Genomic DNA, 24,276 nt, shown 5'->3' on the forward strand with positions numbered 1-24,276 from the left:
AATTTAGTTCATTTAAGATTTTTGCTTCATTTGATTCTACGCCTTCTTTCACATATATTGCCACTCCCCCACCAGCACGACCTGTTCTGTCCTTCCAATATATTTTGTACCCTGGTATTACTGTGTCCCATTGACTATCCTCATTCCACCAGGTTTCTGTGATGCCTATTATATCAATATCCTCATTTAAGACTAGACACTGTAGTTCATCCAATTTATTATTTAGACTTCTAGCATTGGTATATAAGGATTTTTAAAACTTTTCATTTTTTGGCCGTCCCCTATTGCAGGACGTAATTGAATGGGACTTTTTTTCATTTGACTGTTTCTCATCAGATCCTCCCTGTATTTTATCATTTTCCATCCTCTCCTCCTTATTAGGACATGGGGAATCTCCATTTATAGATCCTCTCCTAAGGGATGTCCGAACCACATGCTCCTCCGCACCTGTCCGCTTTCCCCCAGCCCTTAGTTTAAAAACTGTTCTACAACCTTTTTAATTTTAAGCGCCAGCAATCTGGTTCCGTTTTGGTTTAGGTGGAGCCCATCCTTCCTGTATAGGCTCCCCCCTCCCAAAAGCTTCCCCAATTCCTATTAAATCTAAACCCCTCCTCCTTACACCATTGTCTCATCCATGCATTGAGACCCTGCAGTTCTGCCTGTCTAACTGGCCCTGCGCGTGGAACTGGAAGCATTTCAGAGAATGCTACAATGGAGGTTCTGGACTTCAATCTCTTACCTAGCAGCCTAAATTTGTCATCCAGGACCTTTCTCCTATCCTTCCCCATGTCGTTGGTACCTACATGTACCACAACCACCGGCTCCTCCCCAGCACTACACATAAGCCTGTTACTGAAATATCGGGTCCACCTAGCTGAGAGCCAATAACAGCCAGACAGGGATAAGGAAGAGTTGCTTTATTCTGTAGAAGAAAGGAGAGCTTTGCACCTTAGTACAAAAACTCTGTCTTACACACATTTTACAGATCCTTTATACACATTCAGACAAAGGTCCTTGCAGTGTTAACACTTGATTGGTGGTTGTCAGACCCGTGCTTTTGCTATCTGGTCAGTGAAAACCGGCTTGGGACCAGCTCCAACTACCTTAAGGCCTTGAAGGGAAGACAGTTGAAAAGTTCAGGCTACTGTGTACTTGTAGTGTCTGCTTCCCCCTAATGGCCACTGGTTGACATAAAGGCTGCTCTGTTAAGGGGGGGTCACTAGTAACTTTCACAGTCCCCCCTTCGGGCCTGACAAAAACCCAAAAATTGTCAGGCCCGTTACACAATTTGCGATCAAGCTGGAGGGACAGATACTGGGTTTTCTTATGGACAGCAGAGCTTTTGATCATAGCATTACACAGGCATTTGGCACACTGTATCATTGTCCAAATAACACATAGAAAGAAAAGAATCCATTTAACAATTGTTTGAAAGAGCCCCGTAAACCATGACCCAAGGTCTGGAAGGAGGTCCTCAAAACTAAAGGTGTGATCAAGAGATACAGCATGGAAAACAACAGCAGCATTCTGTTTATACATAGGTCATTCTGATATCTTGTTTTGCTCACTAATGTAGACTCTTAGTCTACATTCCATATTATCTACACAAGGTCGCAACAACTTCTCACACAGTTCTTTCCCACTCGCCTCACACATTCCTCGCTTCTACAAATCTCGCATTATTAGGGTTACAGTTAGCCTAACTCTTGCTAATGAACTGTCATGCATTGCATCCCCTTCCTGTCAGTTCTTTCTCTGCTTCCACAACCCCCCCCCCCTTTTGTATACTAGTACAACAAACATTTTCAAATCTCTATTTGCATTCAGTCTTGGAATTCAGATTTTACTTCAGATGCTTCAACCTAAAGGGTTTTGATTGGATGTAATCATAGAATCATAGAATCATAGATTATAGGACTGGAAGGGACCTCGAGAGGTCATCGAGTCCAGTCCCCTGCCCGCATGGCAGGACCAAATACTGTCAATACTGTCTTGTAATGACAATGCATGATGAGCATGGACATGAAAGGTATTACTATTATTACGTCTTTTACAACAATAACATAATCCTAAGATAACTAATAACAATACAAGCAATAACATTCCCATAGCAATACTATAATGGGGTTGCTGTACAGCCTTAGTCATAAAGCACAATACATCATACTTAGTACATAAAATAGATACTCTATAAACAGTATGAAAGGCATACTTTTCAACTTGATATATATTTTGAAGCATGTGAATTTGCCCTTGTACTTCGGAGATTTTCTGAATCTCTGGTAACAGTGAAAACAAATTCTGAAATCTATCAGATACTAAACTAGTCCAATTAAAGGGCATCTGGAACTTAAGGGCTACTTGAAAAACTCTGTCTGCAGGCCAGTAAATGATATGGTTGCCTGCAGTGGTAGTGAGATTAAAATGTATGTCTTGTGATATGGTGTCATTAACATACACACAGCTATCATTAGCTTGAAAAAATAAGTGTCCTGTCAGGATAGTTCCTTGTCCCCTACCCTCCCAGCAAACGTAGTCATGAAGAGTAACAACGTCTCCTGGCTTCAGTTTACGGATACACTGAAGCTGTGGGGGTTCTAATGACCAAAATGTCCATTGACTCCCTAACCCCATCCAAATGTCAGATGTAATCCCAGGAGCACTGACTAAAAATCGATTGGGCATACCAGGAGGTCTAATTTCCCAGATGTCTCGGTGAATTACCCAATCCCACATGCATCCTCCCCATGGACCCGGCAGGATTCGGTATGTGGGAGCCCACACACACCCCCCAACCGGTCCATATGCTTGGAAGGAGCACTGAGAATGTCTGCACTTCCACCCAGAAAGTCTCCAAGTATGTCTGCATGGCCACAGATCAGATGGTACTCCTGACGTGTCTGTAAGGGCAGTGGGCCAAGCCTGATGCTCTAGATCATTCCGAATGGCCATTAGCTGGTCATTCAGGAAATCCTGAATTTCTGAACATGCTAGATTCCACTGCAATGCCTTCCCAGCCTCAGTGATATTCAATACCATCTCTGTCAGCAACTTCTGGGTCATAGAACTAAGGGCGGAGATAACATGTAACTCACCAACTCCAGCCTGTACCTGGGTTAGTTGTGCTCCAGAAACAAGGCCAATGGCCTTCTCTAGTTGCCCCAATTTCTCATCATGTTCTTGGTTCTTAAAAATATTCCACACTGCTGCTGCACTATTGGCCCCATCCCACAGGGATCCGGTCAAGTCACTTTTCTTTCTAGAGGAAATAATCCAAGCCCTCTGTTGTGCTAATCTAATGGCAGCCCCCTGTGAGCAATTTGGGTATGTAGAGGTGATCTGGAAACTGAATAAGGGTAATGAAAATTTAACAGTCCCTAGTGTAGTGTTAATCACAGTTCGTTGATATCCTAATACATTTCTTTTTGGTGTAGTACTATACCACATTCCCAAGCATGGGTCCCACAAGTTTCTTCCTGCCAGTGTATAATTCTTTGTTTCTTCACCAGGGTCAGTTCTTAATGTCTCTTGTAGTCAGGAATCCCTGGACTTTGGTGGTTCCAATGAAGCAAGTGTTCCTTCTTCTCTTTTCCTGAAAAAGTGTGGTTTAGCATCATACAGGGGAGAGGTTACTAGCACATCACCCTGTAATGGTTTTGCTTCTTCTAGAAAAATCCAGAGGCACAGTAGGTCTGTCAGTGGACAAGGGAGAGGTTACTAGCACTTCACCTTGTCTTTTTTCCTTTTTCCTGCTGTCCAGAAGGCACAGCAGAGCTAGAAGGAGAAATAGGCTTATCAGTCGGAGAGTCCTCCCGAGGTGGAGGGGTCTTTTTACAGTGAGAAGCATGGGTCCAGGCAGGTAGTCCTTGGCACTTCACAGCGGTGTTGGTGGTTAACAGCACTTGGAAAGGGCCTTTCCAGTGGGGAGCCAAAGCAGTCTTTCGTTGATGAACTTTACATAAACTCAGTCTCCTTGTTTCAATCAATGGCAGGGCTGCTAGGGTCTTTGGGTAGCACTTCTTTTATCTATGAGAAAAGAAACCTAACACATTTCATTAATGCCTGGCAGTGTTTTGCAGATCTCATAGTTGCTTGGGCACATTCAGCCCCCCCTTTTCTTGGCTGTCAGCCAAGTCTTAGCTGTGGGCAGTGTCCTTGGATTGGGCCAGCATCTTATCTTTGGACTGAGCTTGCTGGCTATTTTTTTTCCAGTTAACTCGTTCTGTTCTTTTTCCTGCTTCCCTTCTTGGCTACTTTTAACCTACAAAGGAAACTTCCACTCTTCACTCGTACACCTTTTCCCAGAATGAACACATACACAATTGCCATTATACAGTACATTAGTCTTATTACTCAATGTATGCCATATACACCCTTCCAGTAAAATAACTTTATTACAGAGCTTTGGAGCAACAAACCAGGACAAGCACACCCACCTTTGAGGAGTCCACTCGGTACAACCTCTGGTGTCCAATAGCTTTCCTCCCTCCCCAGCCCTCTGGCTAGAAATCTGAGGTAGCCAGAAGGATCCCATGGGCAATATGGGGAGTGGGTTAACCTTCCATGTCCTTGCTTCCAAAGACTGGGGGTATGCAAATTTTAACAACAATTTTGGCCATAGAACACAAAAATAATTCCTATTGTGCCAGTGAATGCATGGTACGTTGAATGCTATTCAGCTGGCATCCGTTTTCTCTGATGATCTGAAAGACAAAAGAACAGAGGTCTACCCCTTCTGGGCAGTCAGTCATTGCTTAAAATATTTCCTTTATATACACGTACTCTTGTTGATTTTAGGCAAAACAGAGGAATTACCCCATATTTCCTTTATTTGTTTCATAGGCAGCCCAGGTTTCAGTGGCTTCTACCTTATTAGTTAGAAAATTGCATTAATACAGATGCTTTCTGGCTTGTTTCCAGATCCAAAGCTATCCACAGCTTAAAGATTCTTACTTAAAAAAAAGGGACACAATTAACTTTCCCAGACTTTTGATTGCCTTTTACTTCTAACTCCTGCTTTCAAACACCCAGTGATCTGAAAAAGACAACACAACCTATATCGGTAGGTTTGCATTTCTTTTACCTCTGCTACAATATACACTGCACATGTTCTGGGGAAAATGCACATCCTATCCACAATTCAATTTCTACAACACTAGCCACATCAATTTCTACACAAGGTGTAACTATTTCTTTTAAAACACCGGGTAAAGACCATTTACTTAACATATAATCTAAAGGGTTATCCTCAGAGGGTTTTACCAGAGACCCACCCATCTGCCTGCTGACACTCTAACAGAGAATTACACAGAGAACAGAGGGAATTATGGCCTAATAGGATCCTATTACAGGAATTTCTACTAATACTGACCGCTACAGGGGACGGGACAGAAGGATCCCAATTCGACCTCAGAGCTTCATCGCACGCGATGGCTTCCACTCTGAGGAATTACGAAGGAGCGGCTCAGTTCCGTCCACACACCTAACGCCCAATTGTATAAGACAGAAATTCATTAACCGGTTAACCAGACCAGAACCAGATAGTGTCTCCTTATCCTATTAGGACTCACCTTATCGGAGCACGAACCCCAGGGGCTGCGGTGAAGCAGAGAAAAGAGGCGAAACACCCCGTTGGCGCCATTCCCAATTCGCTGCAGCCGTCCGGAGTCCAGTGTCCGAGCTAGGAGAGTCCCGGCGGAGTCGCCAGAAACTGTTACCGAAATATCGGGTCCACCTAGCTGAGAGCCAATAACAGCCAGACAGGGATAAGGAAGAGTTGCTTTATTCTGCAGAAGAAAGGAGAGCTTTGCACCTTAGTACAAAAACTCTGTCTTACACACATTTTACAGATCCTTTATACACATTCAGACAAAGGTCCTTGCAGTGTTAACACTTGATTGGTGGTTGTCAGACCCGTGCTTTTGCTATCTGGTCAGTGAAAACCGGCTTGGGACCAGCTCCAACTACCTTAAGGCCTTGAAGGGAAGACAGTTGAAAAGTTCAGGCTACTGTGTACTTGAAGTGTCTGCTTCCCCCTAATGGCCACTGGTTGACATAAAGGCTGCTCTGTTAAGGGGGGGGTCACTAGTAACTTTCACTATCTAGATGCAACCTTCACCCCAGTCAGGCAAGTCACCATGCAGTTCTCCCGATCATCGAAAACCCAGGCATCTATGTTTCTAATGATCGAATCATTAATTACAAATACCGGTCTCTTCATAATAACAGGCGTTCTCTCCCCCGGAGAAGTATCCTCAGTGCAAGAGGATATTACATCATCATCTGGGAGGACGGTCCCAACTATGAGATTGTTTCCCTCTGCTCCAGTTGGATGTTCTCCTTCCCTGAGGCTTTCATCCTCCTCAACAGCACAGAGGTTGTCAGACCCGGGGTGGGACTGTTCCAATGTGTCCCGGAAAGTCTCATCTATGTACCTCTGTGTCTCCCTTAGCTCCTCCAACTCAGCCATCCTGGTCTCCAAAGTCCGTACACGGTCTCTGAGGGCCAGGAGCTCCTCGGACTGAATGCATGCATACGCCACCAGCCTATAGGGCAGATAATCATACATGCTGCATTGGATGCAAGAAACTGGGTAGCTCCCACTCTGTTGCTGGACTTCTGCCTGCATTCTCTTTTTACTCCCGAAACTTTTTCCCTTGTTGGTGCTTTATTTTTATCAAGCGGTGTTTTGACCTTTAAGTGCAAAGAATATTAGGTGTATCTAGCCCCCGCTCGCACTCCCCCTGTAAACTCCCTCGCCAAACTCCCCTGTTAGCTGCTCCTGTTCACTAGCTGTATGAAAGAGTATATGCTGTTTAGGAGAGAGAGAAATAAAGATGGAGGGACAGTGTTGTACATTAATTCTGGGATAAACTGTAAAGAAATAAGGAGTGATGGCACGGATGAAACAGAATCTGTTTGAGTCAAAATCACTTTTGGGAAGGATTATAAAAGAGATAGTGTTATTGGGATAGTGTTAGGGGTCTGCCATAGACTCTTGGGGCCAGACTCAGATATGGATAGAGATTTCTTTATTTAATATTATTAGAGAGAGAAATACTACTGGGAATTGTGTCATAATAGGAGAAGTGATGGAATTTGAGAGTTAGTTTTGTAAGTAGCGAGGACATCACAGAAGAGCCAGTCATGGGAATTAACCTTGGATCAAATGATCACGAGCTGATTCAGTTTAAATTAAATGAAAGGATAGTCAAAACCAGGTAGAGAGCTATGGTTTTTGCTTTCAAAAGAGCAGACTTTGGGAAATGAAGAGAATTAGTTAAAGAAGTCGGCTGGATTGAAGAGCTCAAGTATTTAAATGTAGACGAGACTTGGAATTTCTTTGAATCAGCTATATAGAAACTATCTGCAATTTACATTCCAAGCAAGGGGGAAAATTGCATAGGGAAAGGCTCCAGACCTAGATGTATGAATAACCATCTCAAAAAGATTACTAGGAGTAAATAGAGAGCTCTTAGGGAATAGAAGAAGGGATTTACCAGCAAAGAAAGCTACATCATGGAGTTTAGAAAAGGAAGAAATTAAGTAAGATTTGCTAAATGAAATGAAATAATAAGGTTGGGTTTTTTTTAGTTATATAAATAAAAAGAGAATAAGAAAGGATAAGATTTGGCTGCTGTGTACCATGGAGAGGGAGGAGATTATAAATAATCTAGATATGGCCCAAAAACTAAATGAAATCTTTGCTTTGGTTTTCATTAAATATTATAATATTGAACCTGGGCATGAAGGCAGGACGGCGGCTGGAAATGGGTGTATAGAAGTAGAAATGACCACATCAGGTGGACTGGATAATTTTCATGCCAGAATACTGAAAGAACAGAATACTGAGATTATTAGTCCAGTAGCTAGGACTTTAAGAAATCTATCTGTTCAGAGATAACATTGTATGACTAGAGAATAGCTAACATTGTACCTCCATTTAAGAAAGGCTAAAAAAAAGTGATGTGGACAATTACAGATCTGTACATCTAAGTTCGGTAACAGGCAAAACTTTGGAATAAATTGTGAAGGAAAGAATTATTGAATTTATAGAGGTAAATAGAAAAGTGGATATAATTAAGGCTGCGAGTTGGTCATGGAGATCACGGAAGTCATGGATTCTGTGAATTTCCAGGACCTCTGTGACTTCTGCATTGGCTGGTGCGGCTGGCCTGGGGGCCACTTAAGCAGCTCAGGCATCCCGTGCGCCAGCCACACCGGCCGCTGCTGGGGCAATCTCGGGCCACCATCCTCCCTCCCCCCGCAGCAACAGCAGCAGGAGTTTGGGTGTGTGGGAGGGGGCTCAGGGCCAGGGGTTGGGGCGAGGGAGAAGGTAAGGGCTCTGTGCACTGTGTTCCACCCTTGCTTCAGCTTTTGGGAGGGTTATAAGTCCTGGGTTCTTTTGGGGGCGTTTTCATCCAGGGCCCTATGTTCCTGGTGCTTTTTGTGTCAGTCCAAACAGGCTTGCTGTGGCCTTCCCTGTTTCCCAAAACATCCCGGCTCCAGAGACTGTTTTCCCTTCTGTTGGCCTCTGCTGTTGCGCTCACTGTTCTCGTTGTTATCTCTGCAACTCTGTGTGTCATTCTCTTCTCATAGCTGGTCGGAGGTGAGTGGGTGGGTTGGACTTCCCCCCCTTCTGTCTTGGCAGGTAGCAACTGGCCTTGGGCGGGAGTCAGCTTCTTATCTTCGGACTGAGCTTGCTAGCTACAGTGTTGAGTTAACCCGTTCTTCTTCTTCCCCCTCCCCCCCTCGGCCTCTCAGACTCTATAAGGAAACTTCCACTTTCCACTCACACACCTTTGACTCTCCCCAAAATGCTTTGCGATGCTTGGAACAGCGTTAACAATATACATTGCTGATCTGCCTTCCCAGGGGACTCCCTAATGGGAGGGGGCCATTGGATTGTGACATCCCCCCCCCCCCCGACCCGAATCAACATTTTGTTGGGAGGGGTCACCACTTAAGTTTTCATTTTCCCTCTGGTTTGGTGGTGAGGGTTACTATTGGCCTTTTACATAAACAGCAAAATAGTATATATAAAATTATTAGTACAGCAACAATTGCATACAGTAGCCAGTAATGACTTTGGCTTTATTAATTAATTACATAGCATAATACATTCCCCCCCCCCCCCCCCCGTTGGCATAGATGCCCCTCTCGAATTGCGGTGACAAACGCAGCTTTCTCCTGGTTAAACGTGTTGTAATACCGTGAAGGAGGAAACATTTGTCTGGAATACTGAAAGCTGGTTTTGGGTGTGTGCTAACGGAAGAAACACATTGGGTGTTATTTATGAAAAATTAAACACAACATAGTTAGAAACATTAACAGTTTGTTGCAGAACGGCGGGCCAATGCACTGAAAAATTTTGTGTTTGTGACCTTAACAGCAAATTAAGAGGCACCTTGAGGTCGGTGGTTTTCCAAACACACACCGAGGTATTGGTAAACAGATGTGTTGTGGTGGGGGCATATTTCGATGCCTCCCCTTTTTAATAGATGTGTTGACCCACCTTATAAAAGCGGCCTGGCACTGCCCTCTCTTTACACACCATTTGAGGGGGTTTTGTAGGCCAGAGTTGCCAGGTGTTGCCTTTTGCAATTTATATGTGCTGATAGTCTGGGGATGCAGTCAGCACATACTGCTTAGCTGTCATTTGGGGGACCCACCTCCCATACGTTGCAGTGGACTACCCAGTCCCAGAGGCAGCCTTCCCAAAGGCCTGGTTGGATTTTTGTAGCTGGGGCCTATATTTTTTTTATGTGACCGAAGGCCGTGAGGGAGCAGGCTATGCCTGTGCACTTTCAATTAGTAAGCTTTTAGAAATGGCGAAAAGGCCATTGTCCTCGGGGGATTCCGGAGTGGGGATGAATCTCCCCGGGCCAGACTCCATGGAGCACATTCTCCTGTATACTACGGACTTGTTGGGTTAAATATTGTTGGAGCTGTGAGCATACAGAATCCCATGCTAATTGATCCCTGGCCTTAATTATGGTTTTAATTAATTTCTTTAAGTCCCAGGGGACTTCCTAAGGAGAGGGGGGCCATTGGATTGTGACATGGGTAAGGAACTAGTTAAAAGGGAGAAGGCAACTGGTTAAGCTGAAAGATGAACTATCCAATTGGAGGGAGGTTACTAGTGGAGTTCCTCAGGGATCAGTCTTGGGACCAATCTTATTCAATATTTTTATTAATGACCTTGGAACAAAAAGTGGGAGTGTGCTAGTGAAAATTTCTCATGATACAAAGTTGGGACGCATTGTCAATGCAGAGGAGGACTGGAATATTAATCTGGAAAATCTGGATGACCTTGAAGACTGGAGTGACAAAAATGGAATGAAATTCAGTAGTACAAATACAATGTCATGCACTTAGGGTCTAATAATAAGAATATCTTCGCGAGCTGGGGGATTATCAGTTGGAAATGATAGAAGAGGAGAAAGACCTGGGTGTATGGGTTGATCACAGAGTGACTATAAACCACCAGTATGATGTGGCGCTGAAAAAAGCAAATGTGATCCTAAGATGTATCAGGTGAGGCATTTCCAATAGAGAAAGAGAAGTATTAACACCATTGTACAAGGCTCTAGTAAGACCTCATTTGGAATACTGTATATTCTAGTCACCCATGTTCAAGAAAGATGAATTCAAACTGGAACAGGTATAGCGAAGAGTTACTATGATGAGCAGGGGAATGGAGGGCCTATCTTAAGAGAGGAGTCTGGAAGAGTTTGGCTTGTTTAGCCTAGCAAAAGGAGGGCAGAGAGGGGCTATGCTTGCTTTCTCTAAATACACTAGGGGAATAAACATGAGGGAGGGTGAAGAGCTAAAGGACAATATTTGCACAAGAACAAATGAGTATAAAGTAGCTATGAACACATGGAGGCTAGAAATTAGGTGTTTAACCATTGGAGGAGTGAGGTTCTGGAACAGCCTCCCAGTAAGAGGCTTAATTAGTTTTAAGAGAGAGCTGGACAGATGTATAAGTGGGACTATATGACAAGGTTGCTTGTCATGGTGGGGGACAGAGCTCAAGAGTCAGGGGTGGGGGAGCATCTCTTCTAGTTGATGTCTTTTGTTTCTAAAGTTCATGCTAAGACTGAACAGGGAGTAGAAAGGAACACTAAAACTATTGCTAGCTGACCCGGAGTATTGGATGTACTTTCCTCTGCAATATAAGATATTAACCACTGCCAAAGATAGGATAATAGACTAATTAGACCAGTGATCTGATGGCAAATCCTATGTTCTACCTAAAAACAATGTATATTGTTTTGATAATAAATGATAAAGTAATATTAATATGTAGGGTAAAATAGCTTTGTTTTTTATCTGTTTTATAATTTTCACAGATGTACCATAAAATGAAAGATGGAGACATTTTCACTGTGAACCATGTGAGGAATGTTCTTAGAAGTGAGTTCCCTCATGCTGACATTCAGAGTATACTGGGTGTTGACTCTGAATATGATGAGAAAAGGAAGGTATGTTAAGAGAAGAGTTGCAAGAAATAGTACTCTGCACAGAGCTTAGTTTTGCATTTAATGGTTTCTAAGAGTTAAAACACTTAAATGCAATGGGGTTGGAATTTTTTCCAGACTATTGCAGTGTTGGAAGGGTCCATTGGATTATTGTCCTCAAGAATAATATTTAATGCTGATTCCTATCTACTGTACACATCTGCTACCATGGAAGGTACCTAGTGATAAGCTTATTAGATGTGTATCATTTGCTGTAGGTGGTAGGTTACCCAAGCAGCCTGGCTAAGGAAGAAATTCTATCTTCTGGGCAAATCATATCTTCCTGGGAAAGAATCTGCCTGGTGGGTATGGCCATTCTGACTCAGAATCACAAGATTCCTAGTGTCAGAGACTGGAGAGGTAGCGAAGGCACAAACGTACATTATTCATTTGTATGTGCATGTAATGCTGACCAATCAGGGAGATTGCCAGGGAACTTTTTCAAGCCCTCATCTGATTCTGAGGTGAAATGAAGTTCATGTTCTGTAGAAAGTGACAATGTACTGTGAACATTTTGCTTCCAATCATGACATCATAAATTCTAAGGATTACAGATGAGGTAAGCTGAAATGCACATACAGTTGACTGGTAAATGAAAACTGGTAAATTCCCTTCTATAGGGAATTGTCTGTGCAGTCCCCAGACTAGAATGTAAGTCTTGAGTTTCAAGATTATCTAGAAAACTTTGGAGATGCATGCCCTCTTGCTGATATGAATGTTCAGTGAGAGACTAAAGGCAAATCTTTCAGATAAAAAAATTAAAATTTTTACAATTGATTCTCACAATTTTAGTTTGATGTAGCAAGGATTTATCATTTGAAGTATAATGTTGCAACCATTCTGTAGCTAATTTAAGCACCAGATCACATACAATGGAGGTGGGCGTTCTTACTGAGGTATTAGGGGTAGGACGTGTCCTATCAAATTTTTCTATACTGAAATCTTACTGAATTGGTCTTCTTGTTTGTAGGATTATTGGTAAATTGGAGTAGAGTTCTTTTATAGAGAGCCTCATTGTTGGCATAAAGTGAAACTGTTGTTTTTTCTGTTAATTTGGATTCTTGTAATTTTCAGATGTGAAACATTTTTCCAAGCAAATACTTGCTCTGACAATTGGAGCAAATATGTCTATCTTGAAACTTATACTTTCTGTTATGAATAGCTGCTTCTTCTATTATCAATAGATGTTTCTTTAAAAAAAGTATTCTGTAATTTGTAATCAAAGATCTGTGTTTAAAATATACCAATATACCATTAAATAAAGGTCAACCACTGTGTGTAGAGGAAAGTCACCGTACTTCCCTGTTGGTGAAGTTCAGAGTGGCAGAGTTAAAGGAAACAGGAAATAGAGCACTGAATTTTATGCATAGTACTGGAAGGGAATATTTTTTTCTATTATAATAATGTAGGTAATTTTCTGCAGAAGTCCATACAAGCATTATTTTCAACCTTATATCTTCAACCATGTCTGATCTGTAAAATTCTCTGCTTTATTTGATTAATATTCTTTAAATAGTGCATGATAAATAATAGCTCTTAGCAAGCCTGCCACAGAGTGGCATAAAAACAAAGGTTTAAAAAAGTCTTTATATGAATTTACAGGAGTTTTTGCCCCTCCTTTTTGATAAATGTGTGCTTCATGTACTATTTAATAGATTAATTTTTCCAAGCTGCTTTCTGAAAAATCCTAACAGAATTGTGAATTCAATTTACTCTTTATGACTCATAAAAGTAGGCCACAGCACAGAGTGCTTGGACATTAGTGTTCATTGTCTCTTGATATTAGTTTTCTTTCTTACTACAGTCAGCCACATTCTGTTTAACTCTGTGATGTTTCTGATTTGAATAGGCAGGAGCAACCTTTTATAAAAAGACCGGCCTGGGTCCATTGCCTCAAGCTCTGTTCAATGGTGTGCCATTTAATGGTGAAGAGATGGCTGCTGCAGAGTTAGACACAGTTATTCTCCAGAGGATCACTGATGCCATGGGGTTCTTCCAAAGGGCAGTTTTCATGGTATGCTTAGCATTTATGAAAGAATGTAAGGTGAAATACTTGTCAGTAGATTATTACAGTTACAACCTATATTTTTTTATAATGAGGTAGTTTGAAATTATTTTTATGAAAGCTGAAATGACATCATTAATTTGCATTCATGAATTTGAAACTTAATGCATGTTGATTATTGAAGCTCTAAGGTTTGAGTAAGTACATATTAACCTTTGAGATGTTTTCAGCCAAGAAGTGAAGACAAATTGTATTCATAAGAAAATTTGGACCTCAGATGTTAAAATCTCTTGTGTGTGTTATTTATATATGTCTTTTCTGTTTAAGCAGTCCTTATTGTAACCCTTCTGCCCCTCTGAGTTGGCAGCAACAAGTGCCGGGTTCAGTATCTAGGGGTTCCGTTTCAATAACGCAATGCAAAACTGGCTCGAGCCCCCACCCAGTGACCTGGGACAATTACATACCACACACACCCCCCAGGCGCCTCTAGAAGGCAATACTTACTTCCCCTCTCGCAAGCACGGAGTCTGAGTGTAGCCAAAAGCCTTTTAATAAAGGAGGGAAACAATGCGGCATTATGTTGGGGAAACACCACAAACAGGATTCATAAGGGCCCAAAAGCAAGCTATTCCGCTGGTTAGGAAAGATAGAAAATGTGGCAAAAGACCACCTTGGCTTAACCACGAGATCTTGCATGATCTAAAAAATAAAAAGGAGTCATATAAAAAATGGAAACTAGGACAGATTACAAAGGAGGAATATAGGCAAACAACACAGGAATGCAGGGGCAAGATTAGAAAGGCAAAGGCACAAAATGAGCTCAAACTAGCTACGGGAATAAAAGGAAACAAGAAGACTTTTTATCAATACATTAGAAGCAAGAGGAAGACCAAAGACAGGGTAGGCCCACTGCTTAGTGAAGAGGGAGAAACAGTAACAGGAAACTTGGAAATGGCAGAGATGCTTAATGACTTCTTTGTTTCGGTCTTCACCGAGAAGTCTGAAGGAATGCCTAACATAGTGAATGCTAATGGGAAGGGGGTAGGTTTAGCAGATAAAATAAAAAAAGAACAAGTTAAAAATCACTTAGAAAAGTTAAATGCCTGCAAGTCACCCGGGCCTAAAGAAATGCATCCTAGAAAACTCAAGGAGCTAATAGAGGAGGTATCTGAACCTCTAGCTATTATCTTTGGAAAGTCATGGGAGACGGGAGAGATTCCAGAAGACTGGAAAAGGGCAAATATAGTGCCCATCTATAAAAAGGGAAATAAAAACAACCCAGAAAACTACAGACCAGTTAGTTTAATTTCTGTGCCAGGAAAGATAATGGAGCAAGTAATTAAGGACATCATCTGCAAACACTTGGAAGGTGGTAAGGTGATAGGGAACAGCCAGCATGGATTTGTGAAGAACAAATCATGTCAAACCAATCTGATAGCTTTCTTTGATAGGATAACGAGCCTTGTGGATAAGGGTGAAGCTGTGGATGTGGTATACCTAGACTTTAGTAAGGCATTTGATACAGTCTCGCATGATATTCTTATCGATAAACTAGGCAAATACAATTTAGATGGGGCTACTATAAGGTGGGTGCATAACTGGCTGGATAACCGTACTCAGAGAGTTGTTATTAATGGTTCCCAATCCTGCTGGAAAGGCATAACGAGTGAGGTACCGCAGGGGTCTGTTTTGGGACCGGCGCTGTTCAATATCTTCATCAACGACTTAGATATTGGCATAGAAAGTACACTTATTAAATTTGCGGATGATACCAAACTGGGAGGGATTGCAACTGCTTTGGAGGACAGGGTCATAATTCAGAGTGATCTGGACAAATTGGAGAAATGGTCTGAGTTAAACAGAATGAAGTTTAACAAAGACAAATGCAAAGTGCTCCACTTAGGAAGGAAAAATCAGTGTCACACATACAGAATGGGAAGAGACTGTCTAGGAAGGAGTACGGCAGAAAGGGATCTAGGGGTTATAGTGGACCACAAGCTAAATATGAATCAACAGTGTGATGCTGTTGCAAAAAAAGCAAACATGATTCTGGGATGTATTAACAGGTGTGTTGTGAGCAAGACACGAGAAGTCATTCTTCCGCTCTACTCTGCTCTGGTTAGGCCTCAGCTGGAGTATTGTGTCCAGTTCTGGGCACCGCATTTTAAAAAAGATGTGGAGAAATTGGAAAGGGTCCAGAGAAGAGCAACAAGAATGATTAAAGGTCTTGAGAACATGACCTATGAAGGAAGGCTGAAAGAATTGGGTTTGTTTAGTTTGGAAAAGAGAAGACTGAGAGGGGACATGATAGCAGTTTTCAGGTATTTAAAAGGGTGTCATGAGGAGGAGGGAGAAAACTTGTTCACCTTAGCCTCTAAGGATAGAACCAGAAGCAATGGGTTTAAACTGCAGCAAGGGAGGTCTAGGTTGGACATTAGGAAAAAGTTCCTAACTGTCAGGGTGGTTAAACACTGGAATAAATTGCCTAGGGAGGTTGTGGAATCTCCATCTCTGGAGATATTTAAGAGTAGGTTAGATAAATGTCTATCAGGGATGGTCTAGACAGTATTTGGTCCTGCCATGCAGGCAGGGGACTGGACTCGATGACCTCTCGAGGTCCCTTCCAGTCCTAGAATCTATGAATCTATGAATAACACAAACCATGAGCAAAAGACCCACCTCCAAGTAAGTTTGGAAGTGTCCTTTTCCCCTCAGGATCTTAAGTCCAATCACCCCAAAGTCCAACAACCCCAAAGTCTCTGTCCCTGGTCAGTGCCGCCCCAGAGTTCAAAAGTTTATCTGCAGAGTTTTACCCCTCCCAGCCTGGGCGGAAATGGGGCGGGGCACACGGGATGTTAAGGGGCACCTTACGCAGTCCGAGGCCGACTGCCCCACCTCTCCGTGGAGTTCTGCTGCAGCCTTAACCACGAAAGACTCCACTTTACCAGCCACGCCACGCCTCTCTGCTCCTCCAGCCGTCCCCACAAACTGCTCTGCTCCCCGTTCCGTGGGCCGCTCCAACCATCCCACAAACTGCTCAGCTCTGCCAGCCGCTCCACTCCACCAGCTGTCCCATGAACTGCTCCAGCTGCCCTCGCAAACGGCTCCGCTCCGCTCGCTGTTCCGTGGGACGCTCCAACCGTCCCACAAACTGCTCAGCTCTGCCAGCCGCTCCACTCCACCAGCCGTGCCATGAACTGCTCCAGCTGCCCTCGCAAACGGCTCCGCTCCGCTCGCTGTTCCATGGGACGCTCCAACCGTCCCACACTGCTCAGCTCTGCCAGCTACTTAGCAATATATCTTCAGGCTCCCCCACTGGTTAACACAGCACTCAGTGATCTCAGCTCAGCAATTTTAGCAATTTCAGCTCTTAGTGATTTCAGCTTGTAGTAGGGGAGCCCCAGTGCTGGTGCACCATTGGCCCAAAGTGAATTCAGTTCAGCAACTTCTAGCTAGACTCCTAATGGAAGCAAACTTAGCTCTGCTATTCAGCAGTGGCGAGAGGGGGTAGTGCAATTGGTGTTCCAGTCCCTCAAAAGGGGCCCATACCATCAGGTACACATACCTGTCCCCAACCTCTCTCAATTCACTGGGTTTTGTAACCCATGCCCCTTGTCTAGTGAGTGCTACGTAGTTACTGGTGAGTCCCTCTGTCATACAACAGTTCCACTGGCCTTGATTCATAGAATCAGGGTAACAACACTTTATTCTTCCTGCCCCAATAACAGAGAAACTGGGGATCCCACACCAGCCAAAGTAACCACTTTCAGTTGTTGTCCCAGGCTAGGCGGGTGGGTGTGCCTATGCAAACAAGATCAGCCCCTGAAGTTCTTTTCCACCCTCGCCATAATTCACCACCAGATGTCAGGGTAGAGCTTATCCTGACTCTGCTTACGTTATCTTAGCATTCAATATATAAAAGCTCTAAACTAAACAGAAACATAAATTCATACCAATTCATTCATTCAGCCTGTGCTGTCATATGAGTGTAATTTGTAAACCATGTATTTATAAAAGTCAAAAATGGCTGACAGTTTAAAAATTGGATGGTAACACATTGTGAATATCCTAGTGGTTATTCAATCTGGTGATACTCTAAACATAAAGAGATCTCAGCCATGCTTCATGCTGACTCCACAGATATTCTAGGCTTCCAAGTGGGGTTACTGTGTGTGCTGGATATATGTTGTGTGGGCAGTTGTGTTGATTTGTGTCTAGGGGATTAGACTGGGAGAATTGTGTTGATTTGTGCAAGTGGCAAATGAGGGGTATGTGCTTCCCCGAGGGGCTATATGTGTTGGGGGTTGTTTTGTGTGTGCTGGTAGTGTTGTTGTGTTGGAGTTGTGTTGTGCTGGGAGGGTTCTGTGGGTGTCAAATAAGGGACATGAGGGGCTGTGTGTGTGTTTGGGATTCTTCTTTGAGTGGCTCTGCATATTCCCACTTATGAGTACTGTGCTGCCTGGTGGTGCCTAACAGTAGAACCTTCTCCAAGCAGTGCTTGCCGGACCACATGTGTGCCTACTACTAGTCTTTCCCTAGATGCCTTTGAATGTTCCTGAGAGCAGGGGCTCTGCTCTGCCTAGCAACTCAATTCCTTCCAGAAGTGAACCACTCCAGTCCTTTGGACCCAGGGTTTTCTCCATGTTTATTGCCTTGTTAACTTTATAACTACAGTTGTTTGTTCTTAGTATAATTTGTAGCAGAAAATAGTTTTTGGTATGGATAGTGTATACATTTGTAAGGTTGGTTCCATGTGTTATGGCAGAACTGCAAAAGAAAAAGAAGATGTGCTCGAAGCGATGCGGTTCATGCCCTGTCGTTTTCCCTACGACCCGCCTACCTGTAAAAATGGAAGCGGTTCTCAGTCTGGGCTTCCCAAACTGTAGTCTCGCTGATGCAGTCATTCATCCAAAATATACTTGACTCTTTGTTGCACCTGAAATTGAAAGGTTTAGCAATTTCTTCTATCAAGGTCCATCTGACAGCAATATCAGCTTTCCATCCTCGGCTGGTTAACCATTCTGTTTTTTCAAATGACATCGCAGTCAGATTCCTCAAAGGCCTAGAAAAGTTGTACCCTGAAGTAAGGAAGCCTGTTCCCCCAGGGGACGTGAACTTGGTCTTGTCAAAACTTATGAGTCCACCATGTGAGTCTTTAGCAATGTGCTCCTTCCTATTTCTTTCCTGGAAGATGGTATTCTTAATTGTCATCATGTCTGCCAGAAGAGTTTTTGAACTATGTGCCTTCACATCAGAGCCACTATACCCAGTCTTCTTTAAAGATAAGGTGTATTTACATCCTCACCTAAGTTTCCTCCCAAAAGTAGTTTACCAATTTCATAGAAATCAAGCAATTTACCTACTTGTCTTGTACCAAGAGCCTTATGTAAATAAGAATGAACAATGACCACACTCATTGGATGTTAGATGGGCTCTAGCATTCTACATAGAAAGGGAAGTCCACCTAACTGTTTATGGCTGTAGCGGACAAAATAAGAGGACTCCAATCTCTTCACACAGAATTTCATTCTGGATAACTGTGTATCCACACTTGTTACGAATCAGGCAGGTATTTCGCCGCCAAGTACCTGACTGCTCATTCCACAAGATTACAAACATCCTTAGTGGCATTCTTAGCACAGATCTTTATCCAGGACATTTGTAAAGCAGCAACCTGGTCATCAGTGCACATTTTCTCCTCCCATTATGTCATCACCCATTACTCTAGGAATAATGCCAAATTTGGTGAGCTGGGTACAGTCTGTGTATATGTGAATCTGATCCCTCTGCCTACATCACTGCTTGGGTGTCACCAAGAGTGGAATGCACATGTGCAACCGCTCAAAGAAGAAAACGGTTACTAATCTGTCATAATTGTTGTTCTTCGAGATGTATTGCATATGTCCATTCCATGACCCGCCCTCCTACCCCTCTACATCGGAGTTTCCGGAAAGAAGGAACTGAGGGGGCACAGGGTCAGCTGGACGCTTTATATTAGTGCTAGTGGTACATGGCAGTAGAGGGTGCTTGAGCCACCCTGATGAATACCACCGAGGGAAAATGTTCTGGCAATTGTGTGTGGGGCGCGTACATACCTAGAGTTGCATGATAAGCATGTGAGTGTGGCTTCAGCATCCTCCCCTTCTGAGGATGCTTTGCAGTTCCCTGATCTTGTGGATCATTTGATAGCCACATTGAACTTACCTTCAGGAGCTGTGAGGATCTGGCCCATGGGCCGTAGATTCCCCACCCCTGGGGTTAAACAATGCATCGTGCAGTGTAATGAGTAAGCTGAAACTCCTGAGCTGCCGGTTGTATGGTCTCATTCTACTAGGGCTGTACCAGCATCTTTTTCTTGTCTTAAACATGTTCCTATTAGGGAAGTTTGCAAGGCTGCTACTTGGAAGTTAGTGCTCACATTAACTAAACGTTATGCAGTGGATCTAGTTGCTAGAGCAGATGCCAAATGTGGCAGAGCAGTGCTTCAATCATTATTTAATTAGGATTGTGTTTCCATCTCCCAGCACTGGTTGTTAAACTATCCATAAGTGGGAATACGCAGAGCCACATGAAGAGGAAATGAAGGCTGGTTACTGGTAACGAGTTTTTCAAGATGATTCTGCATGTTCACACTTCCCACCCAGCTTCTCCTGTTTTTCAGAGTTCTATTATGGTCTTCTGGGTTGAGGCAGTAGAGGGCACAGCCCCACGCTATACGGCCTCATCCTCAGAACATTTGGAGAAGATAGGGATATGAGGGAGCACACATGGGCTCCAGCAGGCATGACTTGGAGAAGGTTCTACCATTAGGCACCACCAGGCAGTGCAGTACCTATAAGAGTGAATATGCAGAGTCATCTCAAAATACTCTGGTTACAAGTAAATAACCTTCATTTGTTGTATGCTAGTTGTGTTGTGTGAGTAGTTTTGAAGAACTGTGGCAGTTGGGCCAAGTAATCCACCATCTGTGCAGTCTCCCTCATACAACCAATGAAATTGTTGCATGCAAATTAGCTGTAGAGTAAGGGTGGTGCTTGGTTGAGTTACCTCACATGTTACAGTGGTATTGGACTCTTGGCATGGTGTAGGTTCATAGATTCTAAGGCCAGGAGGGACCATTGTGATCATCTAATCTGACCTCCTATATAATACAGAACGTAGAACTTCCCTAGAGCATTTTTTTTTTTTTTTTTTGAAAAACATCCGCTCTTAATTTAAAATTTGTCAGCAATGGAGTATCCACCATGACCCTTGGTAAATTGTTTTAATAGATGCATGCCTTGCTGTCACATGCATGTAATTCATAAAGTCAAAGTGACTTGAGAACTTAAAAATTGGACAGTAACAGCCCTCAGATCCCACTCATGATTGAACCTGGTGATCTTCTGGACAAAAAGAACTCTCAGCCATGCTTGTAGCTGTTTCTGTCTCTCTTGTGTGCACTCTTCAATAAAGAGCTTGTATTGGACCTTGCTGGTGTTGCCTGTCTCTCTCTCTGCGGTCAGACAACGAACGGTGCTGTCTGGGTTAAAAGTCCCCGACAACACTAAGACCGCAGACATTCTAGGCTTCAGAGTGACACACAGAGAGACAATCCTGGATTTTATTTTATAGATAAATGCTCATCTTGTGTTTATCTTAAAATTGTTACATTAAATGGGAATTATGGAAAAGAGGGATTTATTTTTGCTATTACAGGGTTTGCTAAACGATCATATGGATGCGGTAGATTTCCTCATGGATCAGCGTAATGTAGTTTCCCGTATAAATCCCACTATTCTTGACACTAAGAGAAGATACATAAATTTCATATCCATGTCAGGTAAATACTTTTCTTGCCTGTTTAGTTATCATGTGTTTTTCAACTCCTAATTGTAACAAATTATATATTTAACTTTGCAGTTCCTGTTGGCGTGGAAGATTTCTCTACTTTTTCCTTTTTGGACTCACAAGATAAGAGTGCTGTAATTTCACAGAACATGAAGTATTTAACAAAAAGGGGTAAATTTATTTTGTACAATCTTTTAACTATGTAATACTGTTTGCCTACAATTATGGCAGTAATGCACACAAGTGAGTAATTATGTGGAAACTCAGAATAATAAAGAAATGTTAGTGTTGGTTGAGGTGAATATAAATACAAAGACTGGTCTAAGAAGGATCTGTGTGAGCCCTGATTTTTGTTTTTTATGCAACATCCAAAATCTCTTGGGATAGTAAGCTTGTTTGATGATGGGTTTGAAGTCACCATCAAAATTGTTAAAACAGTAGCCTAATTGTATTAGATTATTTTAAAGCAAAACGTAATCATGAGAAGTAATCTGATTACTTGAAACCAAAAAAGTAACAGAGTGCTGTTACTTAATTTTGCAAATCTGTCTTTAATATTACTCCTAAAGAAGAATCTGACCATATGTTATTCACATATCTAATGCCCCGTTTTTTCCTATAGATGTAGGCAAAAAGTATTAGAAAGCTTTCAACCTACAAAAACAGCTTAATATTTAGGGTGCTTTGTTTTGGAAACTCCTTATTCAAATGACTTCAGATTTTCTCCACAAACTCCAATTATCAGGCTGATATGACTTGACTTGAGGATTTTAGGGAGGGTGCAAATTTTAGTTTAAAACAGAAACTTATCTGGAACATTATCTATGGAGAAGCAGTAGCCGCTCTATCATATCTATTAATATTAACATTTACTGGAGGTACTCCAGCCCTCAACTTGTATATTGCTGCTGTTCATGCCATGTTGACTTTTTCAATTCCTTTTGCCTGTTTTAAAGATCACTCTGTTACATTTTTTTCTCTGTTTACCGTGCTTAGTCTCTACATTTATTATAACTCTGTCTTTGGGGCAGAGGAAATTACTTACTTGAAGTTTCCTGAAGAATATGTTTTGATGGATTAGCACTCACCTGCGTGCTTGCTCTCTGAGTAAAAGGGTTGGTTTCTGTAGCTGTTGGGTGGTTTTTGTTTTTTTGTTGTCTTTGGATTTTTTTTGGCGCTGCAATTTAAATATTAGAATCATAGAATATCAGAGTTGGAAGGGACCTCAAGAGGTCATCTAGTCCAACCCCCTGCTCAAAGCAGGACCAATTCCCAGCTAAATCATCCCAGCCAGGGCTTTGTCAAGCCGGGCCTTAAAAACCTCCAAGGAAGGAGACTCCACCACCTCCCTAGGTAACGCATTCCAGTGCTTCACCACCCTCCTAGTGAAATAGTTTTTCCTGATATCCAACCTGGACCTCCCCCACTGCAACTTGAGACCATTGCTCCTTGTTCTGTCGTCTGCCACCACTGAGAACAGCCGAGCTCCATCCTCTTTGGAACCCCCCTTCAGGTAGTTGAAGGCTGCTATCAAATCCCCCCTCATTCTTCTCTTCTGGAGACTAAACAATCCCAGTTCCCTCAGCCTCTCCTCATAAGTCATGTGCTCCAGACCCCTAATCATTTTTGTTGCCCTCCGCTGGACTCTTTCCAATTTTTCCACATCCTTCTTGTAGTGTGGGGCCCAAAACTGGACACAGTATTCCAGATGAGGCCTCACCAATGTCGAATAAAGGGGAACGATTACTTTGAACATAAAGGAATATTTTTTCTTGCATATTAGAATATTTTTACCTTCAGTTTGAAAGGAACAGATGATTGAAACACTAGAGGTTGGCAATATACTATTTAGAATTTTAAGTAAGTTCCCACCTCACTAACATGCAGGAGCAGAGACCATGACCAGTGATGATCTAGATAAGAAGTAATGTGTAGCAGCACATCACAGGACAGAATAACTTTATTAAATAAACATTGATGTTTATCATCTGATTGTTACATTGATGAGAGCTTTTCCTTGATTTTGTTATTTGACAATATTCTCATCTACTTAAACTTTTTAGAATAAAATTATTTTACTGGGTTATTTGTTATTTTCAGATGAAGATGTAATATATGCAGTAACTATCTGGATTATTGCTGATTTTGACAAGCCAGCTGGGAGACATCTGCTTTCTAAAGCTTTGAAACACCTGGTGAGTTTCTAACAATTCCTATTGGAAAATAATGATTTTAAGTATCTGCGATTATGGAGAATATGAATAATGTCCACAACTCTGTTTATTAAATCATAGCAGATATGAAAGTAATCTTAATTTAAGAAACAAAGATTTATAATACTTATTGGCAAATTTAGTAAAATAATATAACATTTTAATAGACTAATAATTAGTTTCATGGAAACGTGAAGGGTCTTCTGCATTTGAGATTGCTTATTTCTGTTAGTTCTGTGCTATTTCCGACAGGATTTAAAGGACTGCAAGTAAATGCCATATGAACACCAATAGCAAAAGGGACTTTCTGGGTCATATAGAAGAGAGAATTACTCAATCCATTTCTCTTGGAAGTTTCTTAAATGATGATCTCTGTCTGTTTTCCAAAACTCTTTTTGGATTGTTCAGAAGAGGGGAGAAAATGTTTTACTTGTGTAATAAACTGTAACACAAATTTTAATACTTTACCTCTAAAATTTGCAGTCAAAGGCTATGTCTGCACTATGAGCTAGAGGGGTGATTCACAGCTTGCATACATATACTCATGCCACGTCGATAAGAGCTAGCGTAAGTATGAATAATAGTGTAGCTGTGAAAGCGGCAGCATGGCTAAGCCATGCCATGTACGTACCCATGGAATTTGGGCAGATTTGTGCTTGTCACAGCTAATCTGTGCTTCTGCTGTTGCTGTTCGCCATGCTACTGT

The 24,276-nt window shown here is 42.2% G+C and overlaps 1 protein-coding gene and 1 long non-coding RNA gene across 6 annotated transcripts in view; one reads left to right on the forward strand and one right to left on the reverse strand.

Annotated features, from left to right (window-relative positions):
- The window catches only part of UGGT2 (UDP-glucose glycoprotein glucosyltransferase 2), a 302,913-nt gene that overhangs the window by 133,957 nt on the left and 144,680 nt on the right, over window positions 1–24,276 (forward strand). For all 5 annotated transcript variants that reach the window (XR_010597726.1, XR_010597727.1, XM_065581050.1 and 2 more), the window contains 5 exons: window positions 11,355–11,486; window positions 13,372–13,536; window positions 21,226–21,349; window positions 21,430–21,528; window positions 23,458–23,552. Coding sequence is in view for 3 of the 5 variants with exons in the window: in XM_065581050.1 (XP_065437122.1) it covers window positions 11,355–11,486; window positions 13,372–13,536; window positions 21,226–21,349; window positions 21,430–21,528; window positions 23,458–23,552 (615 nt within the window). In the remaining 2 variants the exon portion in view is untranslated. The remainder of the gene's footprint in view (window positions 1–11,354; window positions 11,487–13,371; window positions 13,537–21,225; window positions 21,350–21,429; window positions 21,529–23,457; window positions 23,553–24,276) is intronic.
- On the reverse strand, window positions 903–6,092 carry LOC135980825 (uncharacterized). Its single transcript, XR_010597725.1, has 2 exons — window positions 4,437–6,092; window positions 903–4,026 (listed from the first exon to the last, which is right to left on the reverse strand). It is a non-coding gene; the product is annotated as an uncharacterized LOC135980825 (long non-coding RNA).

Source organism: Chrysemys picta, chromosome 1, assembly GCF_011386835.1.
Source record: "Chrysemys picta bellii isolate R12L10 chromosome 1, ASM1138683v2, whole genome shotgun sequence".
Taxonomy (NCBI): Eukaryota; Metazoa; Chordata; order Testudines; family Emydidae; genus Chrysemys; species Chrysemys picta.